Raw genomic sequence first — 16,076 nt, 5'->3', positions numbered from 1 at the left:
GGGGCCTGCATCTAATAATGAATCCTTCTGTGGCCATAGGAAGTCATCTCTGCTCTGAGGGGAACGTCTCCAGAAGTCTCTCTTCTCCTTTGTCGGCCGCCATCTGGTATACTACCAGACATTGATCCTTCTTTGTTGGTAAGGAAGTATGGCATATGATTTTTCTTTTTAATTGGTATTTGGAGGTTCATTTATTTCAGTCTGGTTAGTTAAATGCAAGATGCAGATGGAAAGATGGGGGGAGGGTGTTGACAGAAACGTGATTCTTACAGTAAATCCCTCAGGAGTGTACTAAGCTTTTTGTGGAAATGTGAAAAGAATGCAGGGCTTTAATAATTTTTTTTTCCCTCCTTTTTATGGCTTAAAACATTGAAGATTGGCTTATTACACTGTGGCGGAGTTTCTTTGTAGCCCAATGGTTTGAAGTTGATCTCAAATAGAAATTGAAATATTTCTGTAATGTACGTGAAGAATATTTTGCAAAACACTAATTGGGCTGGGTTTGATGCATGTAAAAGCAGGGAAAAGATTGCCGTATTTAAGTACTGGAAATTAGAGGTGTCCCAAAGAATATTTTTTAAATGCTCCAATAAGAAAATTGAAAGAACAAAAGGCCATTTTAGGATACTTGGAAGAAGTGGAAATTAAATGTGTTTCAGTAAAAGAGAATGTAGAGGTATTATTCCATAATACAGGAAAGTGCGAAACTAAGAGACAAGTCTTCAATTTCAGTTATTTTTAATGCCATTTTCAAACAATAAAAACCATTCAAGTCTGATGACAGAAATGTAAACATACAAATACAAATCTAAGTGAAGTTAAAATTAGAGTAAGAGATAAGTAGCTGAACAAACTAATAATATAATTAACCTGTTTGTCCTGTAATTAACCTGTTTGTAGTACGTAATAAATTTAATGAAACAGTGCATCCATTGAAAGAAGAGGAAAAACCAATAAACAAATGACCATTTTTGTTTATAACGTTATCACAGAACACCGTGTTCATGAACACAAGAATTTGGCCATAAAAGTGTAAATGAAGCTTTTAAACTTCATATGTCTGCTAGCTGACATCATTTTCAAGAATATGCGATTATTGGCAAAACTGCTTCATTCTCGTGGGAGTTGGCTGAACAGTCTCCATTTGGTGTAAACTATCATAGTTTTTCTAGTGTATCATCTGGTGTATCATTTCCCTGTTTCCCTCTTGTGTGAGATTAATTTGACTTCAGTTGCACTGTAAGCATCAGCAACGTGTTTTGGTTGGAAGCCATTTCATGGTGATTGCCTAGATGACTGCTGAGCATAGCTTAAAGGTATCTGAGAGCTTAAAGGCTCTCCAAGGCTAAAACCAGGAGTATATTTGGTTTTATTAGATGAATTTGCAGTTCTTCAGCAGTATATGTTTCAAAGTTTTTTGCACACTTTGTCTTGGCCAAGTTGTGTTGAACTTGGTGAAACTGTGCTATGATATGTTTACGCAGTTGAGGCAACGCTTACATGGAAGGAGCCACTGACTAATTGCTTTTGGTAATTTTATGCAGTTTTTGCAACTTTCTTTTGTCGTCAAAACTGGAGTTTGATGAATTAAATGTCCTTGTTCTCTCTAGACTCCCATCCATTCACCCCAACAAGTATTTCCAGATGTCAGCTTAGAAGTTTCTGGTCCATCAAATGCAGATCAGGGCAACAGCTCAGATGAAAATGAAACTACTGATCTGAGCACGAAAAGGCTAAAATCTCCCTCTAGAAGAGACAGCTACAGTGACAGCAGCAGGAGCGGTGATGAGGAGGTGATAGACTCACCAGCAGATGTGGGCCTTGGCTGGAGTTCTGTGCTACACCAAACTTCAGATGAAGCTATGACGCAGGCACATAGTCAGTATGAGGGACAAGGTGGTCAGGAGCAAGCTGTTCGCACCATCTTATATTCTGATCAAGAGGCTCCTAGCAAGTCAGAGCTTGAGGACAGGTATGCTGTTTATTGTGATTCTTGTAATATTGCAGAAGGTGTTTACAAAAGTAGTTTATTGGACCAATTCATAGAACTACTGGTTTTGTTTTGCTTTTTAGATCTGCATTAAGTCAATATTGATCCATATATTCATTTATGGGTGACAGCCACATTGTACAAGCTGATCCTTGTTTTTTGCTTATTTATCTTTAGTAATCTGCCACTGGATTTGCCATTGATCCCAACCTGTAGAACTGTTCCTGATGTTACCACATCCATTTTAATAAATGACTGTTTTGCTGCTCCTTCTTCTGACCTGACTCCGCACCTGGAAGGAATGGATTCATTACTCAGCCAGTTGGAAAAAAATGCTGAAGAATACGAGCCAGTAATTTACTATTCCTGTCTTTCAGTAGCATAAGTGTACCTACTGTTGTGGCAAACTGGAAGTTGTTTTAGCCATGGTGTTGGGAGTGACTGGATAGAAGTTAGGCATATTAATTTACAAATAGGATAGTTGTAGGTTATACTTGCACTAACCTGGGCGTGTGCCTTATGAATGGCACACATGCCTGTGCCATTTGTATCCAGTGAACGGCAGTTGCTCATACAAATCCCTGCAGGCGTTTTATGTCTGGGCTCCTGAGGAGTTGATATATTTCCCTCTGTGGGTGTGGAGGCATCTGTGTGCACATAGGTAGATGTGTATATATCTATGTCATGTGTCATTTCAGGCTGGAAAACTTGGCGTTAAAATTTACCTACCTCTAAACCATATACTCAGAGGAAACTTAAATGGGGGATACCTTGCTTCTGACCTGTTAGTTTTCTGTGTGGTTGTTCAGAGATCAGAGGATAACTCAGGGCAGTAGGGGCATTAGGAGACCCTGTTATTTGTTGCGTTTATATCTGTGAATACCAAAGACTTTCTGCTCTGCTGTAAAATGCAGCATATTTTTGAGACTTTTCTGATATAAGTTCTTGCCACCCCAGAAATTTGTTGTGGATCAGAAGGGACTTCTGCTTCCATATTGTCACATAATCTATTCACAGATTAAAAAAAAAAGAAAATTGAGCTCTGATATGTCTCAATTGTGAGGGTCTTTCAGGTTACAAAGTTATTGTAGCCCATACTCCAGTTTGAGAAGAAATGAACTGTCCTTTTCTTAGTCTCTTCTTCAGAAATTTTTCTCAAACCTTCCTTGTGCTCTGTGAGTTTCTGTGCAAATGAGGCAGATGTGTATCTTTCAAATCAAAATTCATGCGAATTAAAATAGTCAAAACATGTCCATGTGTTCTGTTCCAAGATCAGCTATAGTATTGTATCACATTGTAGGATTGTAGGAAGATGCACTCACCTATTTTCGTCAGTTGAATAATTCCTGATTGTTGTCTTATCTGAAAAATACTGAGCCTTTTTTTATGTGTGGCAGCTAGTTGAGGGTAAAATAAGGTGTTGGTTCTGGTGTATGCCTTCACAATTTTGTTTAGATCGTAGGCCTTTGGCCCAAGCTTAGCTCCATATGAAACAGTAGTGTGTCTGAATTTGAGGTTCTTACTTCAAGCAGCTAAACTGAGCCTGCTAAGACATGTATTGGTACTGTCCATGCTTGCGTTCCACTTAAACCAATACGTAAATCAGTTGTCTATGTCTAACTGTCTTAAATTCAGTAAAGCATTCAAATTGCTTCTGTTTGTCTGTTTTGTAAAGTGCTATTTTCTTCCCCTAGGAAGTAGAGCTCCAAGTCACTATGACAAAATCAGAAAAGGGTAGTCTGGGTTTTACAGTGACCAAAGGTAACGATAGCGTTGGCTGCTACATTCATGACATTGTTCAGGATCCTGCCAAAAGTGATGGGAGACTACGACCTGGAGACCGACTGATAAAAGTGAGAGAATTAATGTTTTCAGATACAGGGATTACATGCAAAGGACAACTTTGAGTCAAAAAAAAAAGTGAACTCTGTGAGACAAATTAAATGTGGTTAAGGGACAAAGCCACGTACCTTCAAGGGGTATAATTTGATAGCATTCAGACAAAAGAAATACAAGTATAAAAGCATGTGAGAAGGTTGCTGAAGGAACTCATGGTATGTCCCACAGCTAAGCGTGTGTGCAACAACTATTCATGATGGCAAAAAATGGTTTAAAGAGAAAAGCATTCATTGATTAAATAAGATGATTGCTCAGATATGTGAAGGAGTTGTTGGTCAAATACATCTATGTCTAGCATATTCTTAGGAAATAAATTTTAAGAGATCTGCTGTAGAAGAGTTTACCAGGTACATACCAGCTAGTACAGATGTTCATTGTAGAATCATAAAATAGTTCGGGTTGGAAGGGACCTCTAAAGCCACCCTGCAGTGAGCTGGGACATCTTCAACTAGATCAGGTTGCTCAGTGCCCTGTCCAACCTCTGACCTTGAATTTTTCCAAGGATGGGGCATCTACCACCTCTCTGAGCAACCTGTTCCATTGCTTCACCACCCCCATTGTAAAAAATGTCTTCTTTATATCTAGTCTAAACCTTCTCTCTTTTAGTTGTAAACCATTACCCCTTGTCCTATCGTACCAGGCCCTTCTAAAAAGCTTGTCCCCATCTTTCTTATAAGTCCCCTTTAAGTACTGAAAGGCCGCAATAAGGTCTCCCCAGACCTTTCTGTTCTCCAGGCTAAACAATCCCAGCTCTGTCAGCCATCCTCATAGGAGAGGTGCTCCAGCCCTCTAATCATCTTTGTGGCCCTCCTCGGGACTTGCTCCAGCAGGTCCATGTCCTTCTTATGTTGAGGGCCCCAGAGCTGGATGCAGTACTTGAGCGGAGTAGAGGGACAGAATCACCTCGCTTGACCTGCTGGCCACACTTCTTTTGGTGCAAGCTCAGGGTACGGTTGGCTTTCTGGGCTGCGGGTGCACATTGCCGGCTCATGTCCAGCTTTTCATCCACCAAATACCCTCAAGTCCTCGGCAAGGCTGCTCTCAATTCCTTTGTTCCCCAGCCTGTATTGATACCTGGCGTTGCCCCAGCCCAGGTGCAGGACCCTGCACTTGGCCTTGTTGAACCCCATGAACTTCACACAGGCCCATTTCTCGAGCTTGTCCAGGTCCCTCCAGATGGCATCCCGTCCCTTATAGTATTTGTTTCTGACTGATGGAAAACTTATATTTAGGCTTACAGGGACTCCAAGCAATAGTGACAAAGTGCATTGCATGGAGCATGTGTGTGAGTCATTACTAGATCAGGACACTGAAGCACTGCTGAATACTATTAAACCTTAATAAAGTTAGGCAAATACAAGTCAAATTAGATTGAGTTGTGAGTCAGACTTTCAGGTGTTGGCCTATGCTGTTACAGCATTCTGACTTTTTAAATAGGAACAGTAAAACAATGTACCTCTTCAGATTGTTTAATATTTTGACCTTTGGACTGTAAACTTGTTTCTTCACTTGCAAAAGTTCAGTTACATTTGTGTGTTCTGTCTCCTTGGGTAAGTATGATGAACTGCAACTGCTGTCGATGAAGCATCTGTTGTTTTGTCCTTTAATGTCAAATGTCAACAATAGGAACAGTAATAAACGTTTCTGCAGTAATGCTCCCTGTTTTACTTGGAACCTAACAAGGGGATCTCTTGCTTTTATTTTCGCAGGTTAATGACATTGATGTCACTAACATGAGTCATACCGACGCAGTAAACTTTCTCCGTGCTGCCCCAAAGACTGTCAAATTAGTGCTGGGGCGAGTTTTGGAGTTACCTAAGATGCCAGTGTTGCCTCATGTACTGCCTGATATTACACTAACGTGCCATAAGGAGGAGCTAGGTAACATAGAAGTACACTACTTTTTGCTCTAAAGCAAAATTTTTCCCTTTGGTTACAAAGAAAGACTTGATTTATATTTTTTTTCCCCTCCCCCTTTTTCCTGCAAAGGTTTGTTGTTATCAGGAGGTCATGACAGCCTTTACCAAGTTGTGTATATTAGTGACATTCTCCCCAAATCGGTTGCTGCCAGAGAGGAGAGTCTCCGTGCACTAGATATTATCCATTACATTAATGGAGTAAGCACACAGGGAATGACTCTGAGAGAAGCCAAAAGAATGTTGGAAACATACCTTCCGAAAGTGGTGCTCAAAGCGACCAGGTATATTTTGGAAGCGAATGCTTCCCTGTACTTCCTGGGTTTTTTCACATGATTGTATGAGTATATGGGTAAAACACAATCCTGGTACAACAACTAATTCACCAGAGCTGTACTAGCTGGCATGTTATTGAGGACTGATGCCACAAAAAGGATCTGTATATACACAGGTCTTGTGCTTCAGTGGAGCAGAAGGGTACTTGCTGTGCTTTGTGTTTCTTGGGAAGGCAAGGTTGTGTCCAGCTATGAAGTGCAAGTGTTCAAAATACCATTATCAAAATATGACACAGGTTATTTAAATACAATTACTGCTTTTTTAAAAACTGCTATTGAGGGTTCTGTCAGCATAGAAAAGACATAAAATGTTGTTTTGTGCTTAAATAATTGTACTGTCACATGGATGTCCCAGCACACAGGTGAATGTCAAAACGCTGTGGCACAGGTCCCATTGTGCCACTGTATTTTCACTGATCCCTGCTGCTTCTTGTATGGCAATACAGCATGCAGTAGTCTAAAAAACTCTCTGGATTACTCTGTTTTAATATTTACGTGGGACTGAAACATTTACTTAATTTTTGAAGTCTTCCAGTCCAGCCACGCCAGCGGTTCTTTGCTTCTTGTCTCCCTTTCTCCTTCCCACTCTGTTTTGTCCCAGAAGGGGAAGAAGTTGCAAAGTCCTGAGGCTACAAGGTCTAATCTCTTTGTCAGAATCTAGAAGGAAAGTCCAGCTATAACGAACTCTTTGGTGCTTCCTGAAGTAGGAGCTAACCTAACTACCAGTGCTTAATCTCTCTCATTGAATATTTAAGTATTCCAAAACTGTTGTAATAGAAAGCACAATTAGCAGTTTTACTGATAGTACATATTTACATCTATATCTGATGATTACCATGATTATTTTTTTTAATAAAAATTTCCATAAACATTTCTTTTCACAGAGATGGTCACGCAGTGCTTCCAAAATCCAAAAGCCTTGGTAGCTCAAATCCCTGGCCAAGGAAAGCTAATGGTAAGATTTGCTTGTTTACTTATTGCAGGTGAAACGCATGTGTTTATAAAGTGAAGGAACTGATACGGGCCCTAAGACACCATCCTTGTCCAGTGGCACTAGAACTCCACTTACTGAGATCAGCTCCAGCAGGTGTTTTCTTGATCTTTCTTTTAAAAGCTCCACAAAAAGAGATTCAGCAACAGTCGTCTTATGATTCCATTTCTCTTGTAGTTTAGAAATTCTCTCTCATAGCAACCCTAAGTCTTTCAAGGAGTAAAAAAAAAAAAAAAAATCAATCGACTATCATTATCATAATTGTTATTAATAATAATAATGTTGTTGTTTCTTCTGACCAGGCATAAAAATGCTGATTTGTTACATCTGAAAGGGCTTCAGGTCTCCAGTTGGTCTTCTCTTTTTCAAGACTAGAGGAACCCTGATTGATTTCATTTCTCCCCCCTCAGTTTGTTTACATCTCACTGTTTTCCTCTTCAAGTGTGGTGCTTCTGATCACACACACGGCATTGGTGGACGCTCACCTGTGCCAAGCGCACTGGAAGAATAATTTCCAGGGTTGTGTAGACAGCATTCCTGTTAATACATCCTGAGTGAGATTAACTTCCTTTCTCTAAATAGTTCCTTGCTCACTCAGACTCAGGATCCTTTACCACCTGCGTTTGCTTTGTGCAGAGCAAGTACTTACGTGGTTACTTAGCATGTTAAGCATTTGCTTTTTCTTTGAAATGTGTAACTTTGTCTTGATTCATCATAGTCTCATTTTTCATGCTTCATTTAATATATCTAGATAACTAGTTGCAAATTATTGCAACTCTTACAGTTTAGTGTTGCTTACATATTTTCTAAGTATGCTACATATTGTTTCAAAAAACTTAGTCAAGATACTCAGTAGGAACAAGCCCTGTAACCAAATCTTGGAAGACCTCACTTAAAACTCCCTTCCTGTAGATGACTTGTCGTGTATAGGTTCACGACAACGTATAAGGTTACTCTTAGCCTTCAGTTATTTCATCTACAGGTTTCTTCATTTGTAAAAGCATGATGTATATGAAAATCCAGAACTTCACTAGTATCTAGGTATATAACAACTACTGGTTCCACTTTGTCTCATTTATTATACTAGTCATGGGATGTCTAGGGCAGGCGGTGGTCTCTGATGTCATAGTATCACTCTCTTCTTTACCAAGAAGGGAAAGGTACCTTTGAACAAGGACCCAGATGTCAGATGATGTTTAAAACAAAAAGTTAGTGATGGGTGATTGCAGGGTTATATTTTGTACATTCTAAGGGAAAGGGAATTATGCCCTGTTTCCCAAAGGTACGTGTTTCCACTGTATGTTGTTAAGCTATTTGGCAACATTTCTCTTTGCTTAGAGTTGGTTACTTGTGTTAGCATTCATGCTTTATGATCCCGTTGAACGTAACATACAAAAAGCCTTTATAAAGTAGTCCATCAGACATGAGTTTGGCAGTGCCCAATAACCAGGCAGGCAGAAATGTTATTCATTTTGTAACATAATATTAAGTACCTTGTTTATTTTATAAAAATAACTGATAGAGGCTAATTTAATTTCTGTGACAAAGTTCTGTGAAGTTGTTGGGTTTTTCCCATTTTTGTTTAGGCTGTTCCTGTGGTGATACCTGTGACAAAAGTGAAAAGAAAGCCGATGCTTATGGGCCCAAGGTAAATATTTCTCTATTGTACTTATCATTAACCATAGAAAAGCATCTACTTTACACACTTTAAAAAAATAAATTAAGTAAACAATCTGTTAACGAAAGTATGCAAACCGACTATTGTCAGTTGATGTGAGTAAGCAGTCATCGTAATAAATATGCAATATTTTTAATTGATCTTCTCTTTTTTGGGACTGCTTTATCAAAAGACAAACAGTCTTATGAGAAGGATGCAAGGCTATGATCCAGAAAACTCCATTCTATTCACAGTTTCTGCAGATGCTTGCATGTTACACTTACTGTGTGGTTTTATTTCTTTCCCCCCCCCCTTGTTTTTTCTGAGAAAAGGTGTGTTATGGAACCAAAAGTATTGAAGCCTTCATATGTTTTATAAAGGTTATAATAATGTTAAATAGTACTATATGTTCTGTTCTAGTAGTTGCTTCTTCATCACCGTGTATTTTTTTCGTAGTTGCTTTAAATTTGTTCTTATTTCCTCTTTTCACGTGAAACTTCTAACACAACCAAAAGCTGCCCAGCCATCACCCAGCTATCTCAGATGGGAATATGATATGAATAGGTTTTTTTATTTGTTGCTAAGTAGAGCAATGAACTTTTTAAGGGTTGCTTGTTGCTTCAACAAACTGCTAGACTCTTTATGATTTAATTCGTACTGTTCTTCGCTTTCTTAGATAAATGGCAATGGCATCCTAGGACCTTCGCAGGCAAATACAGAAAATAATATCCATCACACAGAAGGACTAATGAATCTCTCGGGATCTGGAGATGCACCTTCCCTTGGCTTTACCAATCATATGTCAGACTTTTCTAAACACAGTGACAAATCAGGTAAGAGGGGGTCAGATGGGGGACAGTGTGATTCAATCTTAGCGTACAAGAGAGTCAAGGCATTGTTGAATAGGCTTAAATAAGTCAATGTTAGGCTGACAGTCAATTTTAGAAGATCATCTCCAAATAGTGTGCTCTGCTTTAGAGGAATTTGTTGATATTGGAAGTAGATTTATGGAAGTTGGATTCAAAAAGGAGAGAAATGAAGGAAAGCCATGATAATAGCTAGAAATAATGACATGGTGTCTGCCTCTCTAATTTTTTTTTCCCCAAAACATCCTATATTGGGAAAACTTGTCATTTTATACTGTTTCTCTTTAGAAACAGAGGTTCCAGATGATGACTATTACGATGAGGATGATCATAATGAAGTTGTCCAGTATCTGTTGGATGTTGTAGATGAGGAAGCCCAGAATCTTTTAAATCGTAATAATGCAGCTTCAGAGGCTCAGCATCTTCTGCATCTCAAGAAGGCCACATCAGAAGATCACCTGCCAGGTAACATGAGCCATTAAAAAAGCATATCATTAACAGCAAAATACTTCTTGAAACAAGGAGCCAAGCAAGCAGTTGATTTGGCAAAAGGGAGAGTTGACATTGAATTGATGTGTGAACTGAAATTTTCCCAAGTAGAACGCAGAGAAATGGTTGCTGATTCCAGTGAACTTCAGATGCAATTTAATAAGTCAAATTCTAGTTTGATAAATCTGGATTTTGCTTTAAGTACTCTGGAAAATTTAATCCCATTCTGGAGTTGTCTCTTGAGTGGAATCCATGTTGTTTTGGTACCTGGTCCTGCAGCTACAATCATGTTGAAATGCTGAAGCATGTCAACATTTCATTGATAGCAGATTGTACAACTCGGAAATGTGTTGAGACTTCTCAAAACCAAATAACTTGCCAACCTGCTTTGTCTCTTTTTGAAAAACTTGTTTTCAGTACCTGCTTCTGTATGTACACCTTTATTTTCCTTTGTTCCATCTCCTCGGCTCCAGTTGTTATTAACTGATATTTAGCGTGGAGTAGGATTTGTAGTTCCTTTGTGATGTCACACTATGTACGTATGCTCCAAAAGTTCGAGTAAGATTCTTGCTACTCCTGTAGAGGTTCCTTCTAGAACTCAATATATACTTGCCAAAATCAAAATTATTTCAGCTCTTTTGCTGGTCTTCAAGTTCATTGGGTTATTGTCATTGGACATTACATTAGAAATCACGAAACACTGAGGTTCTGGCTGTGCCAGGACCTCAGCTGAAGAATATCATTGGGGCTCCACTACTTCCAGTTTCTTGTAGCTAGGATCTGGCCTTTGCAACTGATGATGAATAGATTCCATAAGATATGGCAGCAGGGAACTACTGTAGCAGATGGATACAAGTCGGATTTTATCCAGCACACCTTAACTAGGTCTTGTTTAATACAAAGAGCAAGTAGAATCCTGGTTTAGACCTACTGCTGGTCTAAATATAACTGAATTGCAAAAACACTATTGACATGGGAAACTGATAACTTACTAGCACTAACCTGTCCATCCATTATGCTGGGGCATAGATACGTTAGCTATGCAAACAACCTCACATGTAATGACAGCTGTTCCGGTTAAAAAGGAAAGAAGCCTAAAGTGTCTGATTACCCTATACAATAAGGGTAGCAAAGGGACTTAAAAGATGTTTCTTGGTTATTCTGGCACCTGTGTTCCCTGTGTAGTGCCAGACAAGTGTAACAGGATGCACATCTAAGAAGGTGACTTGTGGGCATCTTTGGTATGTTTATGCTCTATCTCCTGATTTTCCTGTTCCAGTAGAGATGAATGGAAAGCTGACAGAAGATAAGTCTGAAGACACAGACTGTGATGGGTCATCTTTACCTGAAGATTTTTCAGAGGTGGGATGGCAAGAAGCTGGCATTCATTCGTCTGATGAGTTTGCTTTCTCAGACGCTTTTTCAATTTATTATTTTCCTTATTGGCATAGAACTTGTGGAAGTAGCTTTGCATGTCCTTTAAATGAAAACATCTTTGTTCGTCGTATCCATAAATGGTATACAAATATTTATTTTCTAAGTAGTGTATGATTATTCTATCATAAATTCACTATATAAGAGACTAAAACATAGTTATTTTACACTGCGTCTCATATAAACCCCAACAGCTTTTCTTAAAAAGGGCGATAATAAACTACCTTTAAATGTTATTTTAGGAGTTTAATCTAAAAGATTTCCTTGATTCCTGCTGAAAGAAGGGAAGCAGTCTCAATGAGTACTGTGTAGACTTAACTGTCCAAAATGTAAATTTGAAATTTCTTTTCCTCCTACTTTTTGCTAAGATATGTGTGTTAACTTGAATAACTTCTGTATGTGGTTTGCCCTACATTATTGCATGTCCTGTTTTACATCAGTCACTAGATACCCAGGTTTTGTCTCATATTTCAAATCATCAGAACTCCGTCTATCCAGCACATCCTGGCTGTTGCAGCTTTCTGTCGAGTTAGTAGAGCTGAGAATAAAATCTGGCTCTGTGTCAGCGTGCTCTAGGAGATCCACAAGCCAAATTCTCTGAGTATGGTAGTGGACACTTGCAAGCTGGCCTAATAAGTATAAACATCACTGTAAATAAAATAGAGTTTTTCTTGGAAGGAGGATTGAAATGCCTCCTTTTCTGCTGACTCTTTATCCTCTATTGAGGAAGCCTTATGTAGGAGTACCTGTCATTTAGAGGTGAAGCTCTGTTCTATGTACGAATGGTGGCTTGACAGTAGACAGAAGCTTTTACTATCAAACTTACCTCATAAAGGGTTTTTAAGTATTAGAATCACAAGAAGTCAACTGGAGAAAATTTAGGTGCTCTGCTGCTGCAAGTCCGGAATGATTTTAAGATAGTTTTTTGGCCTTGTTACAGTTGAGCCTCTTTCCAAGTGCTCAGTGTTCTCGTCCTCTGTTATTTTGGGTTAATGAGATGTCTAAAAGCGGAAAGTCTTTCATTATGTGCTGCTCTGAACTTAGTACCCTTCAGAAATAGTCCATGTAATTGTTAATTGTTTAAAATTTACAGTGGGTAAGTGTTACAATGTCCTGTAATGTGTTTTGAAATATTTCTTCCACTAGCCAACACACGTAAATGGTTGTGAAGACTATTGTGAAGTAAAAGCTATGCCAGAAAGGTAAGATTTCTTCTCTAGTGTTGCTTGAAAGCAAACCTGTAAAGTCTGAAACTCTGAAGAGGAATATGTTAAAATGAGAGAGAAAAACCAACCAAGCAAGCAAAAAAAACCCCACCCCCAAACCAAATCCGATGAAATATCTGTACAATGTCTTGTTGAATTGCTCTCTGTCTATTTTTGTTATTTAAAAGATTATAGCTTGCCTGAATACTAGTCAGCTTTATGTGGTTTACTATGCCCTAATTTTATTTATTTATTTTGATATGTGGTTATGACACATAACTGGGCTGCGTTCAAATAGCTCCAAATAATTTGTATTGTACTAACGATTTGGTACTTGCATGTGACGAAAACGTTCAAATAATGCTGTCTTCAGTTTGAAGTTTCTTCTTCATTATGTTTCATTAAGTTTCTTCTTCTGGGTTTAGAACACAGAAGCTAAACCGTATAATTCCCCTGGTCCATCTGTTCCCATTTGGGTGCTTGGGGCTTTTTTTTTTTTTCACACAGAAAACTAAGGATATGCCTGGCCAAGTTACCGGCTGTCCTTTTGAGCCACATTGACTTTTGGAAATTCCCAAGATAATTTTTCTTTGTGAAATAATTTTAGACCTTAGTCTAAGTGAAGCGTCAGTCAAAGTGTATGTACTTCGTTTTACGTTTTGATAAAGTTTCTGGGAAGTTTTGGGTTGAGACTTAGCACAAGCAGTGACATTATGACCTAAAATACTTCATACATTTATCACCACCTTCAAGAAAGCTAGAAAACTTGCATTTGAAAATAGATATTCTAGTGTATAGGTAGTGAATTATGTGAATGGTACAAATCTGCTATTGGATGTTATTTGACTGGTTAGCCTTTGAAAAGTACTTGCAGTGGTAGTTGTTACTAGAGGCATGTCTTCCTGTCTCTTTTTCCACTGTTACCTTTTTCAAATCTCTGCTGGAGATTTAAAAGAGGGGAAAAAAAAGTGGTTTTTGAGAATGCTGGTGTGGATCCAGTCCAGGAATACTGGTAGCTGTAAATTACTTTCTGGCAATTTTTTTTATAAGATTGCAAATGTGTTGGTTATTTCTAGATGTTCTTTCTTACTTCCATACCTTGTACTCTTATAGATCTCCTCCACAACCTTCCTTGAGCCAAGCAGGTGAAGATGAAATCACGTGGGGAAGTGATGAGCTGCTGATTGAATCAGTCAGCCAGGAACGTGTAAATAAAGGCAAGAACTTTAACAAATAATCAGTGGAAATCTGAGGATCACATTAAATAGAGAAAATGTCATAAGTGAATTTTAAAATGTCCTGGATATGTTTTGAGGGTGTAATGACAAGTATAATGGTAAATCTAAAAGCTCAGCAGCCCACTGGAAAGGATCTTTACAGCTTTGTGTAATAAATGTGTGAGAGTTAATAGGAACAATATTGGCAATTTTGTGCTTGTAGCTGTATAGAGTTGAAACCAGCTGTGATGCATTCTTCCATAGTGTCTGTCTGACAAAAGCTGTTTGACCGTGATCAGATCGATGTATCGTGTGCTTCACATACTGCTACTCCATGCTCAAATTAGGCAGTATTTTTTCTTTATCTTGACTCTCATTCTTCCACTGCTGCTCAGTGTGGCAGAGCAGAACACTACTCAGTTTGATGCGTTTGGCAGAATCTAGTCTTTACTTTTTGAGATAGCATTAGAAATGTCAGTTCCTGAAATTCATATACAGTGGCCTTTTCTCTGCATTCATTAAAAGAAAAAAGGATAATCCATGACTGAGTCAGTAGATTTAGGATGCTTTTAATTGCGATACCAGAGAGACTATTCATTTATTAATTTGATTGTGCTTCAGAGAAATACTGAAGACCTGATAGAAAGCAAGCTATATTGGAAAAAAAAAAAAAAGATGTTTTTAACACATCTTACTATTACCACTTGAAAGACATGTTGAGTATAAGTGCTAAAAACGAAGTCACAGGCTGTGATGTTTAAGTGGCGAGTTCTGAATTCATTGCTATGTGCATTCATCAATTTTGTAGGTTATTGTGTTACAATATACATATTACAATTTACAACTAACATATAAAATGTATTTGAAGTTTGTTTCAGTGTATGTATTTATTGGAAGTTCAGGAAAATACTCCCTTTGCTTTCTGGATTCATCAGAGCTGATTTTGCATCATACTGGCTTTGATAGTTAATTTGGTTTTGCCTGTCAAACTGAGAGGACATCTGTGCATTCTCTCTGGTGTGGAGGCATTCTAGAGAAAAAGTACAGAAACAGAACATAAAACAGTACATAAAACAGAAGCAACAGGGAAATCCAACATTACACTACAGTTTACATTTCCCTAGTTTTAGCTATTTATTTATATTTATATCAGTCAGTCTTGTTCTTCTGCTAGATTTCCCTTTAGTGACAGATGAAGAGATCTCTGCGCTGCCTACTGTGAATGTACTCCCTGGAGGCAAGTACTCAGGAGCCAAATTAAAGTCAGTTATCAGGATGTTGCGTGGATTGCTGGAACAGGGAGTCCCTTCTAAAGAGATTGAAGTGAGTAACTATTTGTCTCTTAAAGTCCTTTTTTCTATTATGAAACGGATAGAAATAGAATGGCTGGTTCATCACTGCGTTAAATACCACAGCTCTTTAATTTGCAGCTCTAGAGATGAAAAGACTTCTTTTACCAGACTTCTCTCCCTTCCCCCGCTAGCTGCTGAGACATAAGATTAGTTTGAACTGGGAGTTCAATTCAAAAGTGTGTTTACATCATTATTACTTTTGGTAAATTACCAAGTGAATATGACATTAACAGGCATGGGCAAGGTAAATAAAGACTGTGATATCTAGCAGCAGAATGTGAAAACAACCTTTCCAAAGTCTTAAGTCAACCATGTTACATGATCTCTTTTTTGGGAGAATGAGATAAAATATTTACTGCATAATAGGTTTTTTAAATTTTGTTTCATTTTCTTAGCTATGTGAAATTAGATTCCTTCCTGTGACTGAATTATTTTGCATATCTGCATTAGGATTTTTTAATTACTCTGTAAAAGACTTGGTTACATAACTGCTCTTAACAGTTATTAGCCATTCGGCGCTTTCTAATGCATGTATAACTGCTTCTTTACAGAACCTTCAGGAGTTAAAACCTTTGGATCAGTGTTTGATTGGACAAGCAAAGGAGAACAGGAAAAAGAACAGATATAAAAACATACTTCCTTGTAAGTCCTAACTAATCTGAAGTTCATTGTTGATATTTTGTCACCACCTGTATGATCAGATGAATTGGATCAGAAGTGAGATG

General features: G+C 38.2%; 1 protein-coding gene across 1 annotated transcript in view; it reads left to right on the top strand.

Annotated features, from left to right (window-relative positions):
- The window catches only part of PTPN13 (protein tyrosine phosphatase non-receptor type 13), a 128,210-nt gene that overhangs the window by 104,674 nt on the left and 7,460 nt on the right, over positions 1–16,076 (top strand). The window contains exons 30-44 of the mRNA XM_063335460.1: positions 40–138; positions 1,611–1,972; positions 2,168–2,342; positions 3,685–3,843; positions 5,599–5,770; positions 5,879–6,089; positions 7,025–7,095; positions 8,718–8,779; positions 9,465–9,621; positions 9,943–10,119; positions 11,423–11,505; positions 12,724–12,779; positions 13,896–13,999; positions 15,174–15,322; positions 15,903–15,993. Coding sequence (XP_063191530.1) covers positions 40–138; positions 1,611–1,972; positions 2,168–2,342; positions 3,685–3,843; positions 5,599–5,770; positions 5,879–6,089; positions 7,025–7,095; positions 8,718–8,779; positions 9,465–9,621; positions 9,943–10,119; positions 11,423–11,505; positions 12,724–12,779; positions 13,896–13,999; positions 15,174–15,322; positions 15,903–15,993 — 2,128 coding nt within the window. The remainder of the gene's footprint in view (positions 1–39; positions 139–1,610; positions 1,973–2,167; positions 2,343–3,684; positions 3,844–5,598; positions 5,771–5,878; positions 6,090–7,024; positions 7,096–8,717; positions 8,780–9,464; positions 9,622–9,942; positions 10,120–11,422; positions 11,506–12,723; positions 12,780–13,895; positions 14,000–15,173; positions 15,323–15,902; positions 15,994–16,076) is intronic.

This window comes from Chroicocephalus ridibundus, chromosome 5 (assembly GCF_963924245.1).
Source record: "Chroicocephalus ridibundus chromosome 5, bChrRid1.1, whole genome shotgun sequence".
NCBI classification, from domain to species: Eukaryota; Metazoa; Chordata; class Aves; order Charadriiformes; family Laridae; genus Chroicocephalus; species Chroicocephalus ridibundus.
The sequence above is the reverse complement of the archived record's forward strand: the minus strand, read 5'-3'. Positions and strand labels throughout refer to the sequence as shown.